Source organism: Malurus melanocephalus, unplaced genomic scaffold (assembly GCF_030028575.1).
Source record: "Malurus melanocephalus ecotype Western Australia unplaced genomic scaffold, MMel_1.1 scaffold_365, whole genome shotgun sequence".
Lineage (NCBI taxonomy): Eukaryota > Metazoa > Chordata > Aves > Passeriformes > Maluridae > Malurus > Malurus melanocephalus.
In genome coordinates, this window is record NW_026623597.1 from 302960 (window position 1) to 325074 (window position 22115).

At 46.3% G+C, this 22115-nt stretch overlaps 1 protein-coding gene across 1 annotated transcript; it reads right to left on the reverse strand.

Annotated features, from left to right (window-relative positions):
* Positions 1-1095: 1095 nt before the first annotated feature.
* LOC130580840 (serine/threonine-protein kinase SBK2-like) lies at positions 1096-10568 on the reverse strand. Its single transcript, XM_057378594.1, has 4 exons — positions 10370-10568; positions 3337-3532; positions 2437-2639; positions 1096-2196 (listed from the first exon to the last, which is right to left on the reverse strand). Exons 1-4 carry the CDS (start codon positions 10508-10510, stop codon positions 1627-1629), a joined length of 1110 nt encoding a protein of 369 aa, XP_057234577.1. The 5' UTR covers positions 10511-10568; the 3' UTR covers positions 1096-1626.
* Between the last annotated feature and the right edge of the window lie 11547 nt (positions 10569-22115).

Below are 22115 nucleotides of genomic sequence, written 5' to 3' on the forward strand. Positions count from 1 at the left end.
TAAAATTGAATGTCTCATTCCAAAAAGCCACATTCCTATTCTGTAATTCTCTGTTAGCACACATCTGTAACAAATTTTCCACTATTTTTCATGGRATAGTTGCCAACTACCTGACCTTTAGATCCTTTGGTCTTAAGGCTTCACTTTAAATACAGGAACTGTGTCGGCACCTAAACATTCCTCTTCTATTTCTACACTAATTAAAGCCAAACCTCAGCAGGCTGGAGTTGGCAGCATTTATTATAATTTCAAATAATAGAATATTCTAAGAGATAGAAGTAAGCAGGAATAAACTGTATTTTGGACAGTGCAAGTATGATGCTGGTTGGCGAGGTAGGTTGGGGAGCTGGGAGGAAGACACAAGGCATAAGTGATGCAGAGAGYAGGAACAGGACAAAATAGTTGCAAAGAGGTGATGTTGCTGAGAGRAGTGTGAGCAAAGGATGTTTACTGGCTGATGGGTAGTAGAAAAGCAAAGTTCGTATGGAAGTTAAATAATAATAAAATGCCAGTGGGTGAGAAGCTGGAAAAAGAGAGCTGGAGGTGGGGGAAGCATGGAAGAAAGAGTGTGTGCAGGAAAGGGTCTGAGATGAAAAAAAAYCTGGGATGCTAGAAAGTACAGAGCTAGGACACTGCATTTTTAGAAGTTATGAAGCCCCTGAGAAGAAAAATTGAGCTGAAAATAGTTCCAGAAAAACAACCATGTTAAATTCTGGAAAGGGTTGTTACCAACAGTGTAAACCTGGGGCCTGGAAAGAGGTGGAAAAGTAAGGACGGCTACTAAATGCTTATTCTTTCTTTGCTACCCATTTTCAGGATGAGAATGTGCACCTAGGAGGATATCAGGGCATTAGGAGAGGTGTGTCTAGGGAAGGGTTGAGAAAGTGATAGGAAAGGAGAGAAGGAAGGTCTTCCAGAGGGGTAAYTAGGCCTCTAAAGAGCATGAAAGACATTGTTCCAGGATCTGAAGGCAGTACAAGGGAAGAGATGTGCTTGGGCTGGCATGAGATAACCTCACCACCATAACAATGCCCCAGCACCACCCACAGCCGCACGCTGGGGGCTCCCCAGCACCTTCACCCCATGACCCTGAGTCCCCTCCCAGGGCCCTGGCGCAGACCCAGGCAGCATCCAAGGAATTTCCCCTGCCTTGCACAGCTTGTCCTGAGATGGCTGCAAGCTCTGACGTGCTCCCTGCGTTCTGATGGCAAGGGAGTCCCAACAGGCATTTATTATGAGGGAAAAAGAGACACGTACAGAAACACAAAAGTACATATCTTGCTCTATTTTGAGACAAGGCGGGTGCTGCGGCCTAAATAACTCCCTGGAGTTCCTGCGGCCAGGAAACAAGCAGATGCTTTACACACAGCAGTCATTTCCAAGAGAAAGGAGATATTTGCAAGCCGCAAGGAAACACAAAGAGGCCGCATTGGGCAGCCCGGAGTCATGGGGTGAGAACCATCAGCTGGGGAAGGAGCTTGGCTCTGTGGCAGCAGGGCTGGTGCCACACAGAAGGTGCTCTCTGGGCCACCACGGCCTCTCATGCCCAGGCCACCATGGTGCCCCAAACCCTAAAGCCCTTTGCAAGGTGAGACCCTCCTTCCCKGCTGCCATGGGGAGTATGCTCTAGGATTTCACAGCAGCCTCCTCGCTGCGCCCATCGTCCAGCCGCCAAGGGCARTCGACATAGCGCAGCACCCCGCTGACGGGGCCGCGCTTGGCCGGATCCAGAGCCAGCAGGCTCCGCAGCATCCCGGCAGCCTCGGCCGTCAGGCGCTGCCAGTGCCGGGGCACGTCCTTCTCCAGGCCTGTCTCCTGCCACTGCACGAAGTCCTCAAAGAAAGGGTCGTCCGGCAGGCTCTGCTCCCAGGGGAAGTAGCCGGTCAGCAGGCAGAAAAGCATCACCCCGAAGGCCCAGGCGTCCATGCTGGCATCGATGGGCACCCCCTGGGCGTCAGCGGTGTTGCTCAGCTCGGGGGCAGTGTAGGGGATCACCCCGGCCACCAGCTTGAGCTTGGTACCCTTGGGCCGCGTGAGCCCGAAGTCAGTGAGTTTGACGAGGCGGCAGTCGGGATCGAACAGCAGCACRTTCTCAGGTTTGATGTCGCGGTACACCAGCCCCCGGCTGTGGATGAACTCCAGCGCGCTCACAAGCTGCTTGGCACACTGCTTTGCGGCCGGCTCGGGGATCCCGTCCTGAACAGGGAGAGAGCGKGAAGGATGGATGGCACACATGGGGCACCTTGGCAGCCCTGCCAGCGGGGCTCTCACCAGGACGCTCTGCTCACATTTCCCACCTCTCAAACCCAAGGCTGCCCCAGTGCTGCAGCCCCSAGATGGACCCACAGCCTTTATCTCCCTCCCTCTGACACAGCCAGCCTTCAGAGGGGACAAATGCTACAGCCCCAGTCCCCATGCCCTTGTAGCAACACTCACGCGGGGTTTGATGATGGARATGAGGTCTTTGTGCAGCGCTGGTTCATACAGGAAACCATAGTACTGGCTGGACTCAATGGCAATTCCAAACATGCCGATGATGGCAGGGTGGGTGGCGAGGGACAGCGCTACACAATACTCATACAGGAAGGTCTGCAGCTTGGTACTGGCTTTGGGTAACAGCTTGAGAGCCATAGGAGTCCCTGGGGATGGGAGGAGTGGGTTAGACTCCTCTGAAAGTCACTCACACCAAGGCAGGACAGAGCAGCCATGGATCTGGCCAGTCACAGCCACAGGGAGGTCTCTAGTCCAAAGCTTTTCTGGGTATACCCTGTGGTCAGCAGGTCTGGGAACAGGAACTGTGACTAGTGTGAGTTTTGAGCCAGTCAGTGCATGCACAGAGCCCTGGGCAGAGCAGGAACATTCAGGATACGTGGGCCCATCGGTCTGAGTTGGGACTACTGGGAAGCAGCAGTGTCAGGGCACTCTAAGGCCCAGGACTCCATTCACAGCCTCTGTCCATGGGCCTTAGAGCACGACTTCAGCTCAGTCTCCCCGATGGAGCCCTGTGGTAGGACTGCTGGTTTCCATCTACATCACATCCATGCTGGTGCCTTTCTGTGAACTAYTGATCCTGATTTGTGGATTAACTTCCCAGCTTAACCTCGGACCTTCCTCATTACAGTAACCTTGCCGGGGATTCTGGGCTGCCCCCGGCATCACCTGCTCCCTGGCTGGATGTAATGGGATGGCTCCTGGCTTGAGAGGTCCCCATCCTGCTGGGAATCCTCCCTGCCGTGCCTTGTGCCTGGCCCCAAGGTGCCACCAGCCCACCCCACACCCCGGTGAGTGGAGAGGAGACAAGGCACAGTAGTTTCCAGGGCACAGCCAGTTCCTTACCTCTCTGCCTGTGGGTCACCAGCATCACGTGGCCATACTTGCCCCTGCCCAGCTCCCGGATAACCTCATAGTGCTCAGCCACCTCCGCACGCACCAGGCTCTGAGCGGTGATCTCCAGCAGCTCCTCCAGCTTGGTTGGTGCTGCTCTCCCGGCTGCTGCTGCAGTCACAGCTGAGCTCTGGGCCATTGCTGAGTGCTGCAGAAACACAGCCTGAGTCAGGAACATCACAGCATGCACAGTAAAAGCCAGATCAGACATGGAACACAACCATGTTTTGGGGGTATAATTCTGGGTAGGGTATAATTCTGCCACTTGGAGACTAAACACTCTTGCAGCTGTGCTAGAGTTGAACTTGCACTTTTATATATCCCACCTCTGGTCAAAGCCCTTCATCATACAAAAGGTCCCTGTATTGAAGGGAAATTCCTTCAGATCTCTCATCCTTTTGCCTTATGTAAGGCAACAAGCTAAACATTAGCAGAGTCCCAGATTTTCAAGTGTGACCCAGTCACCCTTCTTGCTTTCCTTAGCCTATTGCAGCAAGACCTTATCTCCCTGCTCAGAATCCCACCTCCACTGCTCAGTGGAGAAAGTCCTTGTGGTAGCAGCCAAGACAGACCTGTCCCTCAGGCAGAGGCACAGGTGGCATGTGACAATAAGGGCACAGTGCCCTGAGGAAGCCAAAGAGAGCTTAGTACCTCACATGCCTGATGACATTTCTGACCCAAAATCACTCATCTGTGCAGCCAAGAAACTTATACAGGAAGTGAGCTAGGACATCAATGGCATTTGAGCCAGCTGCTTCCGACCCATTTAGAGAAGTGTTTTTTCACCTTCCCCAACCAGCTACAAGGCAGCATTTTTAGGTCCCTGTGGCAGCATTCTCTCCCTGTCTACCTCTTTGTGCTCTGAACAAGGCACTTTGGGCCTGGGAGTCCCTCCTGGCTTTGGAGCAAGGTCACAGAACCAGAGTCACAGGATGGTCAAGGCCAGAAGGTACTTCTGGAGACCATTTTACTGCAACCTCCTGCTTAAAGGAAGTTAACCAGAGGAGGTTGTCCTATGTCCAGCCCAGCTTTAAAAATCTACAAGGAGGGAAACTCCACAACTGCTGTGGGTAACCYGCTCCAGTGTTTGATTACCTTTGTGGTAAAAAAGATTTTACTTATGTTTAAACAGAAGTTCTGTTTCAGGCCCACTGCCTCTTGTTCTGTCACTCAGGATCATCTGATACTGTGATGCACCTGGCTGTGCATTTTTGCAGGTTCATATGCATCAAACAGATGATCCCCTCAAGCCTTCTCGAGTCTGACCAAGTCCCAGCTCTGTTAGCCTCCTCTCCTATGAGCGATACTCCAATATCTTAATTGTCTTCASAGGTTGGATTTGTTCCAGTATGCCCACATCTCTCTTCTGCAAAGGAAGCCAAATGCTGCTAAATCCAGCCATTCTTCAAAATAAAGAAATCTAGAAAAATAATTATTTAAACCTAGGAAAGCTACAAAAAGGCTGGATTTGTGCAGGAGACTATTTGCAGGAAAGTTTGCCTTCTCTTCCCTCTCTCCTAGACTGCATTTCTAAATCTTATCCAATTCAGAAGTGCCAAGTAATTGGCTCTAGTTTTCTGCAAAGGCTTTGGCTTGGCGTGAGAGCCAACAGCAGTCAAAGTTAGTACAGTCAGTAGGGAGTACAATGAACAAGTGCTAGAATGGGAGGGGATAAATGGAAAGTTGGAGAGAACTTGCAGGGAAAGAGGGTCTGGAAAGTATTTTAGAGATTTTGCTTTGATGTCTTTCTGTTTGCTGACCAGCCAACAGGACTTGTGAAATTCCAGACAGCAAGGCCATCTCAGAATCCCCAAATGGACCCACCCTGCCAACAGCACTTCCAAACCGCTGCTTCTGCATTTAGGTGTTATAGAGATAAAAATTTAGGTGGAATATAGAGAAAAAAACTAAAATGTAATAGACCTGGGAAAGACATAGACCTCCCTTTGATAGTAGATGAGCAAAAGCCACATTACATAGGGAGTGGAACAACAGGAGAAATGCCTGCTTGTCATTTGAAGTAAACATTACATAAATATTTGTGAAAAAAAATCAAAAGCTCTTTTCTGCAAGACAGTGTTCCTGCTATATCAAATTCATGGTCCCTTACAAGTTCTAGTCAGAAAATTATTCAGAATCTTCTTAGATAACTGAAATTCTTGAACCTGAATTAGATAAAATTTCTTCCCTTGTATCCTGGCCGCTTATGACCGCTATTTAGCACAAAGTTTAAAATCTAGCTGCATCAACTTTAAATATTATTCAATAGTTACCTGCTTTTCAAATATCTATTAATGAATATATATTAATGAATATGTTTTTATTTGCATAGAATTATTTATAACATGATTATATGAGTCATCATTTCTTTCCTATTTACTATGTGGAAACTTGCTTTTGTGAATGGGAGGATGTGCTTTTCTGTATGTTCTTGGTTCTCACTTCACTTTAGCAAGTCAAAACATTTCAGTCCACAAACTTCTGCGAAAGAAAAGCCCAAAACAACCCAAATCGCAAAAACTCTTGTATCTTTCCACCCCACAATTCAAGTCAATTGCAGTATAGGTGGAACTTCCATTCATGGCCCCACGGGCATGGGAGGGCAAATGGTTCAGGCTCAGAGTAGAGCATTAAAGCAAATGAGCTGGCTTGGAAGAACAGATCATCCGGAGGAAATGGGTAGAGTTCCTTGAGGATCTGTGACCTCTGGGTCTGATCAGGGCACCATATGAAGGAAGCCCCAACTGCAGTCACTTCAGAACATTTTTCAGACTTTAGCCTTTGCTGCCCTTGAAGTGATTAATTACAAGACAAAGTCTACACTTGAGAAAATAGCCGACATTGTCAGGTGTTTCTTTGAGATGCCTCTGTGATTAGGTAGGAAGGCAAGGATCAGATTTGGGTCACCGCTGAGTAGAGTGTGCCTGGGTGCTCTGCACCTACTTCTGATACCTTCTACAGGTATGTCACTTTTCCTTTGCAGACTGACAAGCACTGAGGAGGAGGTCTCCAGGCCCCTGGCCAGGGTGCATTCACCTTTTGGCTGTGCTGTATTGAAGGCAGCAGGCAGAGCCCTATTCAAAACTCTTCTTTCCTCAACTGTCTTTTCTGTGCTTCATCACTGCTAGGGGTCTTGTTTTTCAGGCTGCTGATCATGAGAAGCTCTAATTCTTAAAAAAAATCCCTAATTACAGCACCAAAAACTCACATCTTTTACACCATCACAAGATGCTTCTGAATCACCTCAAAAGCTGAGGAGGATCTAGCCTACGGAGATACAATGTCTTAGTTCAGGTAATGTTATTCTGGCTCTTCAAGCAAAATTATTAACATATTTAGTGCAGAAAGGCATTTACATGTCAAAAGCCAAAGCCAGTGTGATCTCTGTTTAACAGACATCGTGCTATGATGGCAGAATTACAGAGGTCTTTAGGTTAGAATGGACCTACTGAGGTCATCTAATCCAATTCYCCTGCTCAAGCAGCAGCAACTGAAGCARGCTATCTAGGAAGGTGTTCAACCAGGCCTTCAATATCTCCACAGATGGAGACTCCCATCAGTGATCACTGGTTGGAAGAGTCTGGCTCCATTTGCTTCCCTCCCATCAGATATYTAYACACACCAACAAGATCCCCTCTGAGCCTTCTCTTTTTAAGACAAAGAGTTTCAGCTGTTTCAGCCTCTTCTCATATCAAAGATACTCTATTAAAAATGGCCTTCACATRTGGTATGTGGAGTTCACTTTCTTGTCTGACCTTCTACAGAGCCTTAACACAAATCAAATAACAAACAGTATCTGGGGCATCTCTTACAAAAAGTCATTCAGACTTGATACAAAGGCAATTGGTCAATTATAAAAGCCAGTGTGAGCATTATTGCTGTTACATGACATCCTAATCTGAATTTACYTAACCTGCTGCTGAAGCTTCTCAGATGATAGAGAAAAGAGGTTTTTTATATCTGTTAAATTTCTCGGGACTCTCRCAGTTTTTACATGCACTGTCTCATACTTCCAGTTAATTACACTGAGTAAAATTATGAGACTGAAGCTCAAGCTATGCATTTAACTGATGTTTTACTTAGGCTTCACAAAGCATCTGGCACACTGAGTTTCTGTAGTGCCTGCATCAGCTAGTTGAAAAACAGATGTGATGCTTCCAGAAGATGTGGTCACATTTTGAACTGAGAAGAAGCATCTCTGTGCTCTCTGATCAGACACCTCTCAAGTCTTCTTATTGGTTCCATGCCTTCAAATAACCTTCTGTCTAATTGTCAAATCAAGGTCTCAGATTGTCCAACCCAACTGTCCAGCTTTCAGATCTCTTTTCTAAAGCCTCATCATTTTTCTCTCCCCATCCCCCAAGTTAAACTCTGTCTGTCTTGCGGGCAATGCCTCCCGTCACACATTCAGCTAGAATTACCCCCTGCTTCGTGCTGTGGCCTCAAGATCTCTTTTTGTAGGAATGGCACACAGGCTGCACTACCTTATACATCCATTATGAGTCCAGAGTTTTYCCAAATTATTTCCAAATCACTAGRGAGAGTTGGTGAAAAAATTCRCTTCCTCTTCATGTCCCTTTATGGRTGCTGCTTACCTTGTTTCTACCTGAATATTTTTGTACCACATTTAGTAAAGSACATTTTGCTCAAATGGATTTATTGTACCAAGTAATTCAGATTGCTTCACTCAGTTGTTACCAAACTTTTGCTTAGGGGYTGTGTAAGGACCCCACCTGCAGGCACTTCCCACCAACCTCTAAACTGTTGGTTTGAAGCTGTTCTCATCCTGGCCTATATTGGTTCATATGGCACCTGCCAGAAATGCCCATTCACTGGTCATTTCCTGAAMGTTACCTGTACAAATTCATCCTGCCATTGGTCTAAATCAATAAGCCACACATTTTAATTAATTTTTTAAAGCCCAGTATATAGTGGGAAATATTACATTTTATTGCTGTTCTCACCCTATAAAATTATTTTTTTTTTAATCCTGACTCTGTTATAATAATCCTTTTACCTTTGTCAATGATCTAGAAGTAAACACTGAAAACATCCAGAAATTGCTTGCGATTGTCACAAAAAGGTTTTGGGTAGACAATGTATTGCTTCATAAAACTAGTGCATGCACATACACACATACAAAAGTGTTTCAAATGATCAAAGCAGTCATGATTTTAGTATGGCATTGGATGTGTGACAAGAAAGAAAAAAAAACAAGGAAAGTCATATTAATCAGACATATCTAGGCTCTTCATGCTGCTAAATGAGCACTATGTAAATCCAGAAATATAGATCTGGTATAGCCTCACTTCCTTTGCAGGCCTTAAGACATTGGATGATACAGAACTGCAGCAGAAATAATCTACAGTGATACAGATACACATCTCAATGATACAGATACAAGTCTAAAAGCATAACAAGTATAAGGGGTACTGATATTGCAGATTCCACTTTTGCATTCACTCTGATGAAGAGAATGCCTCAAAAGAATCAGATGCAGAAAACATCAGTAGAGAGAGGCAAACTAGCGTTTTCCAGATGCTAAATTAAGACAGTAAGCTTCACTGTAAACAAAAAAAAAAATAAAAAAAAATAAAGTAGAGGCAGCTGTTCAGCTTTACGTAGGTTAAGATGATTGTAACAAAAGAGGCGATGTGCCTCTTACACTGAACTCCAATTTCTGCAGAGGTTCCTACATACAGATGCCATGAGATAGTCTGAAATTTAATCTCTGAAAATCAGCTGAGTTAGGGAAGCTGTATTTCTGAAGAGCTGGCCACCTGTTAACAGCTTCTGCACTACAATTGAGAATATCACACACCAGTGGAATTTGTATTTCTATAATAAATTCATTTTCTCCATTTGCTCTGCTTTGTATTCTTTATCTAATTTTTTATGATGTTTCTTGAAATGTTAAACATATATTGATGTGAAGAAAGCCTGGGTAAATTTCCTGAACWCTTCTGGAGGCCAGCTGATCAACAGAACCAGTTACTGGCTTTTTAATGATATCGGTGAGCTCAGCTCATCAAGCAAGCACTGGTGTCCCCGGTTTGACAGAAAAAGGACCAGAGAAAGTCATGACATCAAGGGAAAACTTCCAGGRGAGCTGTCTTTATGGCTTATAAAAYGRATAGYGAAGAAGTTACTCTATTATCTGTATAGACCTTTCTGAGTATTAACAGTTCACTAAAAAGGGTTAAGTAAAAGCATTATAATAAAACMAATAGAAGCAGCTGAAGTGAGGTCATTTTAGACGCCCATTGTGGGGCAGATTTTGTGAAGAAGGATATTTGCTCCTAAAAATTTCATCAAACAGGATAGAGTATCAAAATTATTCCATCTCCGTAACTTTTGGCTCAAGAATGGCACCTTTTYCCCTAACTTTTGGCTTTCCCTAAAAGACTCGCTCTGGTGCAAACCATTTAATATGSCAAGGTATAAGAACAGATTATCGCAATGTTTGCTTCTGGCTTTATCGCTGGTAGATTTATGAGCTTCTTTCTAAAACTGGTCAGCAGTGCTTAATCTCGCCGCAGAGAACATGACTGTCCCGGTCGCAGAACTGTGCATTACTCTTGTGGGGCAGAGACACGCAGCAGCCTCCCCGGAGAGCCCCCAAGGCTCTCCCCAGCAAGCAGCACACCAGAACCTCCGCATAACAGCCTCCTTGGACAGACACCGGCAGCAATCTCACTGGGACCAAGCCACATCACAYCTTCCTCCCAACAAACCCGCCAGTACCGCAGCACCATCCCACCGGGCACAAGTGGACACAAAACAACCTTCCAGGCAAGGAGCTCTCCATCAACCCACTGTGGGAAATGGGTGCGCTCCGCATTGTGCCGRCACGCTACGCTCAAGTCTCCAAAACCAGTTTGAAAGGGGTGGGTGCCCTTTTACATGCCTGTCCAGTCTCTCTCATCGTGCCAGCGCTCTAACGTCCCTTCCCACTCTCCTTTCCCGCCGGCACTAAGCCTCTCACCTTCTCCAGCAGCGCAGGACAGGCAGCCAGCCGTGCCTGCCTCGCTCCCCTCGCCGCAGCCGCCGGGCTCAGCTGCGCCAGCAGCCGCAGGGRGCTGCCAGCAGCTACCGGGCTGAGCGTGACGCTCCGCCCCGTCCCCATGGCTCTGRGCCTGGGGGCACACTGCCTCCCGCTGAAGGTGACCTCCGGGAGGRAAGGAAACAGGGGGAAAGGGGGAGAAACGGACTCGCCATCTGCCCTCTTACTGAGGGGAATGTGTTTCRGGARTCGGGGTGGGGCTGTTTCTGCTCCRGCCATAACAATGCAAACCCCCAGGGACCCATTGGCAGACCCACCTTGTTCAGCCCTTTGCTCTCCTTATGGCTGAGGGAGCAGAGCAGCTCCCTGGGCTGGAACGTGGTCCTTGCTCTGGGGCTGTGCCAAGCAAGAGTCCGTTCCTGATGGTAGGGATCAGAACGACTGTGGGCTGCCGGTGCTTGTCCTTGGCTACCACATGTGGCCCATCAGTGAGCATTGAACACCAGGCACAGACCATGGCAGGGTCAAAGACCCCTCTGGGGCCCCAGTGGGTCAGGCTCTTCACACACACCGATATTACAGAGCATTATGGTGAAGCTGAAATATTAATGGTAACTATGACTTGCAAGCATTTCACCTATTCTCAGTACCTGTCCCCCCAAGTGTTCTCCCGTGCAAACTCTTCCTTCTGTCACTGGAGCACAGAGATGAAAGCAGCTCCTGAGTGCATGGACACCATGCTGGTCCTAGATCCTGGCTCTTAGACACTGCTTTTTTTCCCTCAAGGAAGTGGATCGGTTTGTGTGTGTGAAGCAGTGGTGCATGCAGCTGTGACACAGATGTGTCACCTCACTCGTTTCCCTGTCCCCTAGAGCCACGGCCATGCTRAGCACTTGTAGTGATAAGCCTCGGCACACCCCTGGGGCACAAAATTGTGGGGAAAGCTGGGAGAGGTGAAAGTCAGTCAAAGAGAAAAGAGCAGCCCCCATTAACATAAGTATTCTGGGGCTCCAGCACAGGGCTGAACCTTCTCACCTGATCTCAGAAGGGAGAATAATTATGCCAAGAGCTTGTCACTCAGTGTTCTGCCCCACACAGGGCAGCAAGGTGAGATGCACTGAACTGCCAGCACAGGCCTGTGAAGAGCCAGTCTGCCGCCACTCAGAGACGGTGCAAATCACAGGGCCAGAGAAGTAGCACAGTCAGGCTCCCAGCTGTCCATGTGCTTCTGGATAAAGAGGTGGGGAGAGAGATTATTTTGCTKATGACCCAAAGGTCTTGTGCCATTCAAGGCTGTGCCTTCCTTCACGTCCATTCTGGAAGATGTGAGTGGGAAAGATCTTCAATGTGCAAAGTCCCTATAGGCAGGAACATTACAGCTCGSGGTGATGTGAGTGTACAGAAGAAACCTATCCAATATCCAAGAACTCAGCACTGGGATAAATGGCATAGTTTAACCACTGCTCTCCAGGAATATGGACCCTATATAGTGTTCTGGTACAAAGTGTGAGAGACTGTTGCCTCTGCCTGAGAGACAAGTCAGAACTGAAAAATGTCCCTGGGGACTTGCTATAACTTACAGTTGCAATGCAATGCTGGGAAATGAGTCCAAGTTCCCTGACTCCCCCAGTCCCTCTCTCCTTCTCTCCAATTACTGTCTTACTCCAGATCTAGGAACAAAATTCTTCCTGATTTTCCAGYTGATTTTTTGAGAGACAGAATCCCTCCTTTATGCATTCCTGTTGAGTTGGGCACCTGCTGAGGGGTTTGGTTTAGAGAAGAGACCTCTTCCACAGCCTTACCTGGAGTGCACTGACAAGTAGCAATTTCACTGAGGGCTTGCCCCTGATCTGCCATTCATCTGACACTGCATCTGCAGGGCTTGTCCTGCGTTCCTCATTAACAGGGAATATGTCACGTACTGTGTATCACATGTGTGTTTGAGAATCCCTGACCTCCATTCCCAGAGCATGGGCACAGGACAGCTGTTGGAGGCTCTAGGGCTGCTGCACTACTAACGAAGCCTTTTAGGGCCTCCATAATTTAAGACCTACACCTCTGTCATGCACACATTTTGTCCAACTGGCAGCCAAGGTGTTGGTCAAAGTCAACACTGACAGAATATGGAAATATGATGTAATCAAAACTGCCTTAGTGTCTTGGAAAGTTTGGTCCCAGRCTGTGGRGGMSGTAGAGCTAGGAAGGAGAGAAGAGTGTAGGGAAGGTGTTTTTTAAAGTCTTATTTTACTTCTCATAATCCTGCTCTGATTCTGTTAGCAATAAATTCAATTATTATCTCTAATTCCAACCTGTTTTGCCCATGACAATATTGGTGAGTGATATATCCCAGTCYTTATCTCAACCCATGAACCCTTAGTTAKATTTTCTCTCCCCTRTCCAGCCATGGAGGGAGAGTGATAGAGAGATTTYAGTGGGTGTCTGACATCCAGCCAGGGTAAACCCATTTCAGTGAAACACACAAGCATTGGGGAGCACTGGGGATGGCCTATAATGTGTAATAAACACTGCATGAAAATGCATCCCGTTCCTCCTCTGAATTATGGTTGGTTTAGCATGATGAATATCCTGTSTCTGGCATGTCTGGCTCAGTATAGACAGGACACAGAAAAATAATMGAACATGAACATTTCCAAGAGCCAGACATGGCAGCCAGTGTCACAAAGTCACAGYAGTGACTACTGCATGAGGAACAGCTGGACTAAAGTAGCTACAGCAAAGGGACTGGTCAAGAAGGGCTCTCTTTTTCATTCTTTCTCTTCTGTTATCACTTCTCCTTAGTGTGCACACAACAGGCTGTTTCATTCACATCAGAACAGCAGCAGTTCTTCAAGTACAGCTGTACACAGCTCGAAAGGATAGGTTTGATATCCTAATAGTGAGTGCTCTATAGTCAGATGGTGCCAGATGTGTGTTTGTGAAGGAACACTGACCCTTCAAAGAGAAATCCATCGTACTCCAGCAAGTACTCTAAGAACCATGGAGGGGAGTAGCTGTTCTGACACATTTTCAACAGGGCACTCAGTTTCTCAAGTGTTGGCATTAGTGTGAACCATTTTCTCAACATCCTTGGCTAATGATTCTGATGATTGCCACAGGAGYTGGGTGAGGAAATCTGCACTCGTGTTTCAGTTACCCAGCCCCACATAGCTCCTTAGTTCCCATTTTGTACTATCAGAGGCACCAACAGCATCTAGGGGGATGGAAGATTTGATGCCACTTGAATCCAGTAGAGCACTCCACACTTTGTGGAGGCTTATCAACAGGGGATGTRTGAGAGGAAGTTGCTGAAATATGAACGTCAAGTTCCTTTACCAGGGCCTAAAGTGGCATGATTCTTTTAATATTGTAGTCTATGACAATGTTCAGTTTGTCTCTATATTTGCAAACTGACTATAAGAATTCACCCAGAACATCTCTGATAGTAGCKTTTCAGAGCCATCACAATCCCTGCATTTCCAGCACTAAATTTTCAGATCGAGTTTTGTGCTTGACACTGGGGTGGGAATCACTCTTTGACTTACCCTGTTGCCCTTCTGCTTCTACTGCTAATAACTGTGTGAGCTGCCAACACTTTCTTTCCCCCCAGCCCCAGCAGACAGTCTGCAGGGCACTACAAGGTGTGGGCTGYCTCCCAGGAGAGCTGGGGCCCTGAGCTCTCCTTGGCACAGGCAGGATGCTCAGAGGAGTGCACCAGCTGCACAGACCATTTGTGCTCTGAGGTCATTCATGCTACCCCATCACTGAGGAATCTGCTGGCCGCATTCCTGACAATGCCGTACAATGTCCCCCCTCACTTTCCAGATAACACAACAGTGACCATGAGCCCCAGGCCCTGCTCCCCAGAAGTGCTTCCGAGGTACAYTCCCCATCTTTGTCAAAACCCTCACTCCTGAAATCTCTGTTCACCCACRGACCATCTGGGTACCTGCTTCAAAGCATTCTGCTCAGTCCCACTCCAGCCTACTCCCTTCGCGTTGCTGTTAGGTGTGTTGGGGGCAGAATGACTTCAAGAGGCTGTGCTAATCCAGTGGAATCCATGAGCAGTGATCCCAGTGCCTCAGAGCAATGCTGGGGCAGTGCCTTTCCAGCCCAGCGCGGGGACAGGGATCCACAAAAACTGTATTTTTAACCTTGTCCATCTCTACCAGCCTGTCTTCCAAGGCTTAAAATAATTTTAAAATAAAATATCCAGTAACCATGGTGTACATAAGCACTGTCACTGAAACTYAGTGGCTTATTTGTCACTATAGATACATCTAAGGACTGCTCAGGAGGCAACTCAGCTTGCAACTCCCACCCTAGCCTGATAAAATGGTGCCATTGTAAAAGGCTGCATTGGCCAGGGCTCCAGATGCCTTGGAGACAGATAATGGGAAGGGAAAAGTTGAAAGACATCTTGCAATAAAAAAAGGCTGGACTTGCAGCAGAAAAGTGAGACTTCAGTGGTGGGGCAGGGAAAACATATTTTACTGGGAGAGCTTCCTTCTTGTCAARGCAGAGAGGTGGGCCAACTGCATCAGGGATCCAGGAGACAAGGGAGAAAAGAATGGCAGGACAAAGTCTCTTCTGCCAAGCCTTGTCCCATATTTCCCACAACATGATAGAGCAGACAGGCTCAGGGATGGACTCGGTTCAWCTGAGAGTCCAGATCATCAGGTGAGTTTGTGGTGGCAAAACAGATTCATGGTCCAGCTGAGAAATTGGTTTGCAGGCCAGGGGCAGTCCTGGCAGTGGCAGTCAGTGCCAGCCACAATCCAGTTATTACCAGGCAGGTATGAGGTCAAGGCAGGAAGTGTGTCCATGTGCCAGGGGTCACACAAACTGTGGCCATGGCCAGACATACCTGGGAAAGAGAGACAGACCACAATGCAACTCAGGCAAGGACTAAAAGCCCAGGGCTGAGGTCAAATCGGGTTCCTGATCCCATGGGCAAATGTTGCAGATGGAGACCCCRGAGAGGCTGGTCAGGGCCATCACAACTTACCTGTACCCTTGGAGCAAGGCCAAATTTTGAGTCCTGCCTACCTCTCAATTCTTCAGCAATCAGTGCTCAGGCATAGAGATACTAAAGACAGACAGCTTACACAGCTCAGCCAGCAGCCCACAGTTTCACATTCACAAGGAATTCCTTCAGGACTTTCAGGCAGATGTCTTGCAGTCCAAGAGACTTATTAACATTCGAAGTRTCTGTCTGGACTTACTTCCAGCTAAGTTGTTGCCTCTGACCAGTCTACTASAAATTTGGCATCAGGAGAGAAATTGTCCCCACCAAACCTTGCTCTCTGCTGCGAGAAAGTAGAAGAAGCAAGTGTCTGTACGAACCTGYGTGTCTGACTTCCAGACAGAGATAAAAGAAAGATTTAAAGATTCCTTAACTCCCTGGGATAAACGTTTAAAGTCTGAGATCTTGGCAACTTCACCTCTTGAGCTGAATCCATCTTTGTCACTTTCCCAGGGGCATGGSTGCTGRCGTGTCTCTTGGGACAYCTGCAAGGTTACTGGAGGGAAGAGRTAAGAATTCAARACTGGTCTKRAAAAATACAGCAGTGGAAACTGGACCCAAATGACACTAGGGGGTGACATTAAACTAAGGAAATGTGCATTAATTGTACAGATTCATTAAGCCACTTTGAAATTCAGTTCAATAGAAGGGATCTCTTACATTCAAGACCTTCAAGAMTTAATTTTTCTGAACTTAGAACCTTCCAGAATCTGAGCTTCAGCTTTGCTTGCTGCTGTGGTCCAGTGATCGATCTCTGATATGAGATGACACTAAGTGTCAGGTACAGGGATGGCAGAGGACCTGGGACGAGGAAGAACAGAGGGCAGACAGACAGAATCAAAAGAGGCGAGAAAATGTCCTTAACTGGGATAGGCACACATGGCAGGATTTGGGATTTCAAGTTCAACATCCCTACAATCACAAATCTTCTCTGCAGAAACAAGGAGGCAGGACAGCTGTAGCTGTCTTGAAGGAGACCATGACATCTGCTAGCTTGGGCTTACCTTCCTAATGTTCTGCCTTGTAGAAGCTGTAGGATCTGTCCATTGCTGTGGGCTCTGGGGATTTTTCAGTTGGCATAGCCCATCCAGGGAACTGCCTTCTGAGGGATGATCTGTGGGCGTGGCACAAGCTAGGCTGCCCACCTGTGCTTCATTCCTGGGGGAACTCAGATACAGTTTAAGTCTTCCAAAGAGATTTCATCAGCCTTGGTGATCACATGGAAACAGGCTTCTCTCAAGAGAGGCTGCAAGCCCTCCATCATCAGAGAGCTGGAGAGAGCCACTGGTGTTAGCAGGGATTGTTCCAGAGATGAAAGGAATAAGGATTCAGAGGTAAATCCCCGCCCAAGAAGGGATTTGGACCATGAATCATATCTTGTCCATCAGTTCATAGTAACTCCATTAACTACAACACAATTGCTTCAACTTGCAGCACATTTGGGCTCAAATTATAATTATATTCCAAAGGAGTAAGGTCAGAATTATTCCTGAGATATTGCTGCTCTCCAGCACTGTGCATATTTAGCTCAGTACCAGCTCACTTCTACTGTAAAATCTCACAGCATGGCTGAGCTAAAAGAGATCACTGGCTTGCATGACATGAAGCTGATGTTCCCATGTGGGCACATCTATATAAGTTCATTTAGGGCACCCTTATCAACATCAGTCTTCTGCTCAGATGAAATTCAGAGTGAATTTCTGCACAGCCCCCTGACTCAAATTTGTGACCATGGCCAGCTGTCAGTGACAAACCAGGATATTAAGCAGATATTTTTCTCTACTAGGAAAAACACAGAACAAAAACTCTGCCATAATAGCCAAGTAAACTCCTTAAAACCTAGCCTTCTCTTGGGGTTCCTGGGGTTCAGAGGAGGAAACACCTGGGGTATTTGTGATGATCTGGCTGGACCATGAGCGTGGTGCCTGTGTAATGTTGTCCAGTGGCTCTCAGCCACAGCTTGGAAAGACGAACACTCTCCAACTAATGCATTATTTTATTACAGTGATCTCATGTTTAAAGCATCATTTCCTTAGTCTTAGGCTCTCCCATGGGGTCAGTAAATTCCACATTCAAAGAAGATTTTAATTCCTTRGTGAGTGACAAGCTGGAATGGCGATTTGAGCCCTAATCCCTCTTTTGAGTGGTGAATGAAGCATCTTGTCATTAGTACATCAGGCAGATGCTATAAGAGATAYCATGGGAATAGCAAACACCATCAATCCAAGCCAGCTGGAAAGCAATAAGGCTTGGAATGGTACCCTTTCCACCCCATCAGCCTGCAGGGATCTGCTAAGCCCCCCCACCTCCCTCTTATGGGTATAGCATGAACCAGTACTGACTCTTTCTTTTCCTTTCTCTTCCAGCTCTTTTCCTGCCTTCCACTCCCACTCCCCAGTTTACATGGGGGAAAGAAATAATTTTTCCATTCTATTCATTCCTGATTTACCTCTTGCTTTGAATTKCTTTCCTTGGCTTTCTACTGAAACATCCTGACATGTTTTTCCTCAGTCCCCTTTGCATGTACCATTTGGCATCAGCCCAGCAGAAAAAAGTGCATTTGGAGAGGCAGTGAAACTGCGGCTCAGTAAGGGAAGGGGGTGGGTGACAGAAATCCCAGATGGTAATTTTTCCCCAAGATGCTTTTGTCTTACTGAGGAATAATTTCCATCATCTCACCAATTTTGCTGACTACTTCCTGGCATTATCTTGGGTTGAGCAATTCYTGGGAATTTAACTTTGAACTTTGGCATATGATCTACAAATCACCCAGCAACAGCCACGAAGCAACACAAGGCCACCTGTCTCTTACAGTGCCATTTTTCATAGTGTGATGGAGAAAGGCTTAGTGACAGCAAGAAGTGTTTATCTCCTCAGATCTCTTGGGCACCCGGCAGTAGAAATGTCCCCTGCCTTGCCTCCAGGGCTRACTCACTGCCTCTCCTTTGAAGCAGATCTCCCTTCATCTCTCTCCACAAACAGACTATACCTCCACTTAGTACTGCTGAATTTTTGCTCCTTTCCAAACAAGGCACCTCTGCTAAAATTATTTAGTGTTCAGTCAGGGCTGATTCCTGGCTCACTAAGCCAGGAAAGTTGAGCAGATGCCTGGGATAACATTCAGGAAACACCATTACTGCCAGTGTTTTTCCCCACCTGCACACCCCACATCTGCATTACCTGCCCTTTCTCTCCCTTTTGCTTTTCTATTTTCTTTTCTATACCACCTTTCATTTGCCTATTTGATTTTTCAAAATCTCTCTGGCTGTCCTCACAGGGARACTAGACTTATTCCAGATTTTTAATAAAGAAAATCAGCACAGGTAGGATGAACATGGATTAGTGAAAGTRGTCTTCAAGGGTCAGTCTCAGGTCTCCTTTTGTTCAGCGTCACTTCCGCTTCTCACTGAAGTTCTTGAACACTCTGCTTTTCCCACAACTCTGTTTTTCATCAACCAACACCACTCTCTGCTCTCTTTGGTGCCCACTTCCCACACTTCCCCTTTTCACAGCCAACTATGTTCTCCCTCTTCATCCTACCAGGTAACTCTTCATTCTTTGTCTCTTACAGCTTTATCAGACTTTTTCTGCTTCCTRTTTCCCAGGCCTACTGGAAAGATCCTAAAACTGTGCCATCTCTTCCTGTTCTGTGGTTCTGCTGCTCTGCATGGAGTCACTTGCCATAGGTAGTTGCTCACAGATATTTCAYCTGCAAAAAGTGACAAATGTGTGAGAGTGAGATGTTATGCAGACAGATAATTAGGTCTGGGCCTCAGCAGTATTTTGCACAGGCAAAAAAGACAGGACTAAATGCCCTCTAACCCYGTTGCCAGTCAACTGGGTTGACTGCAGTACAAGCCCAGTCCCACTTTGCTATGAATTACAATTTCAAGATGACATAATCTGCTTATATTAAGMAAAGCACCCATTTGACAAGGCTATGCAGCTTTAGCCCAGCTCGGGCTTGGAGCAAAACAAGTTTATGGTTGCTTGCAACAACCTTGACATGGTCAAGCACAACAGCACTGCCCTCTGCCTTGGTGGGCTAGAAATGAGCAGCAACAATGTTGCTGCAGGACATTGCTACACCCATTTTCCCAGCTTAGAGGGATTTTAATAATGTGATTTCACAGTTATATTAGCAAAGCAGGCTCCATCATTTTAATTTTTCTTGCCCTGTTTGTTATACTCCACTATAAAGGGAGAACATTCTTCTGGTTATCACATCTGAAAATACAGGTGGGATATACAACCTCTACACATCAGGAGCTCCCCTGWACTGGAGGCCAGCTCTACTTTGCTTTGCCCTGTTGAGCTATTTGATTTCTTCTGTAGCAGATCACAGCTGAGCCTGTCCCTTTAATTTTCATCCAGGGTATCTCTGTGTATCAGCAAGAAAAATTCTGAGTGAAGCTGTAGCTAAACCAGCTGGGTGAGGAAAATAGGGGAAAAAGGGGACATTAGCCAGCTCTCATTCTATTCAAGCCACCCGATAGGATCAACGTGCACTGCTCCCTGAGCTGCTACCTGCTGTCCTACTGACAGGGAGAGCTTTCACAGCTCACTGCTCTCCAAACRTCACAGAGCACTGCAAACTACGGTTTTTGCAAATATATACAACAACATGCAAGGTATCCCTTCATCTCTTTCTTCTTGTAAACCCATGTCTAAAAATTACCTCCTGCTTTTGCAGGAGTCAGAGGAAGTAATTGCGTTTTGTCTTTAGTGAAGGACATAGTTTTTTTCACTTGGGATTGATTAGCCATCCATCTAAAGTATCTTAGCAAATTTCTTGTTTTTCTAAGAATTCTGGGGGAAAAAAAAGAAATAACTTTAAAGAAATTTTCAACAGTCTCTAAGCTTAACACCTGGAAGTAAAACTGAGAAACAGTTTATTAGTGAAGTTGGAATAATGTGCAATCCCCTTAACAAATAATATTATCATAGCTTTGCTGAAATTCTGGGCAAACTACCAGCCCAGATGCAAAATTTCCTCACCAGCTCATAACATAGCAGTGGCAGGAAGGGAAGGAAAGGAAATGTATTGCCACAGGTGTCACCATCTGCTCCACTGATGGTCTGAAAGGGGAACTTTGTTTTGGAGCTTTATTAGCCCATTCCACTCCTCACTTTCTGAAATTCAGCATTCTGTTACTCMCTGAGGCATTGATAAAATTCAGTGCCAAATATGAGAAATAAGAAAATAATTAAAATGTGCTTTTGAAGGAATAAAGAGGCAGTAGGTACCAAATTCCCACTACCCTTCCCATGGGAGCTCTGACTAAAGTGCTCTCAGTGGGTCTACCTTTATTTTGTCTCTTCTCAAATAAAATGAAACTAAATGGTTTTATGTCCCTGTGACAAAACAACCTACCTGGAAAATGGTGTCCCCAGTGCACCTTTMTAGAGCTAAGCTACCACTCCTGGTCTGTGGTGAAACATATTTAAATGTCATTAGTTAGAGGAATGGAGTACAGTTTGATCACAAGCTATGCAGGCAACTACAGTCCTAAATAGCAGGCTTAGWATGCCTGTGAATGTGGCCAGAATGAGTCACAACAAGGCATTCAGATGAGCTGGATCTGAGTCTATTGGTGTCGTCATCTCTGTCACATCTTCCATCAATTCCCCAAATTCCATCAAGTTCAACTTCTGGTCAGGCTTCTCGCCCTGAAGCCTCACTAATCCAGCACAGCAATCATTCAGCTCCCTCCCTAGGGTCAGCTCTGAAGAAAAAATTCAGACAAAAAAGCCCCTTCAAGACCCAGCAGCAGAGTTCCTYGGAGTCAGAGGCTGCAGCTGAGGCAGGAGAGCTGCTCCCCACACCAGTGCAGCTGGTGCTGTGCAGAGGGACACATTTTTAAAGCAAGTRCACAACCTCTTGTAACGCACCATAAAGCACGAATGCCCTCCTGCTTGCAGGCCAGAAGATGGGAAGCATTTTTGAAGCTGAGAAAAATTAACAAACTAAATCAGTGACTATTTGGTTTGGACACCACAGTAAAAAAAAAACCCTAACAAAAAATGTGGATTTGACAGATAGCAATGCAGAAAATGGAGCACAGTTGTAGATACATTTTGTTGATTAAAAATTGTTGCCATAAAGATTAAACTGAAACCCATAAAAGAGCTCCCATTCYGTGTGTAAAGAAAGGTCAGCAAATTAAGGAGCAGAAATTAGGTCAGTACAATATCAAACTGATTAAGAATAACAGATGTTACCAAAATGCTTGTGCCAGCAACTGAGTTTTCTGAGTTCTTCATCTTAGATGTTGTATTTCACAGAATCAGAAAATCACTGGTAACATTGGAAGAAACCACAGCTGGTCATCTGGTTCAATCTCCTTGCTCAAAAAGAGTCGTCCTAGGGCTCATTGCACAGGATTGCATCCAGATAGCYCTGGAATACCTCTGGTGATGGAGATTCCACAACTTCTTTTGGTAATCTGTTCCAGTGTCAGTCACCTGCACAATGACGAAGTTCTTCCTTATATTCAGGTGGAACTTCCCGTGCCTCAGTTTCTGCCCATTGCCTCTTGTCCTGTTGCCTGGCACCACCAAGAAGAGCCTGGCTCTGTCCTCTGACACCCTCTCTCCAGATACTGACAGACAGGGATGAGGCCCCGTCTCAATTGTCTCTTCTCAATGCTAAAAGTCCAGTTCCCTCAGCCCTCCTTTGTCAGAGATGCTCCAGACCCATCATCA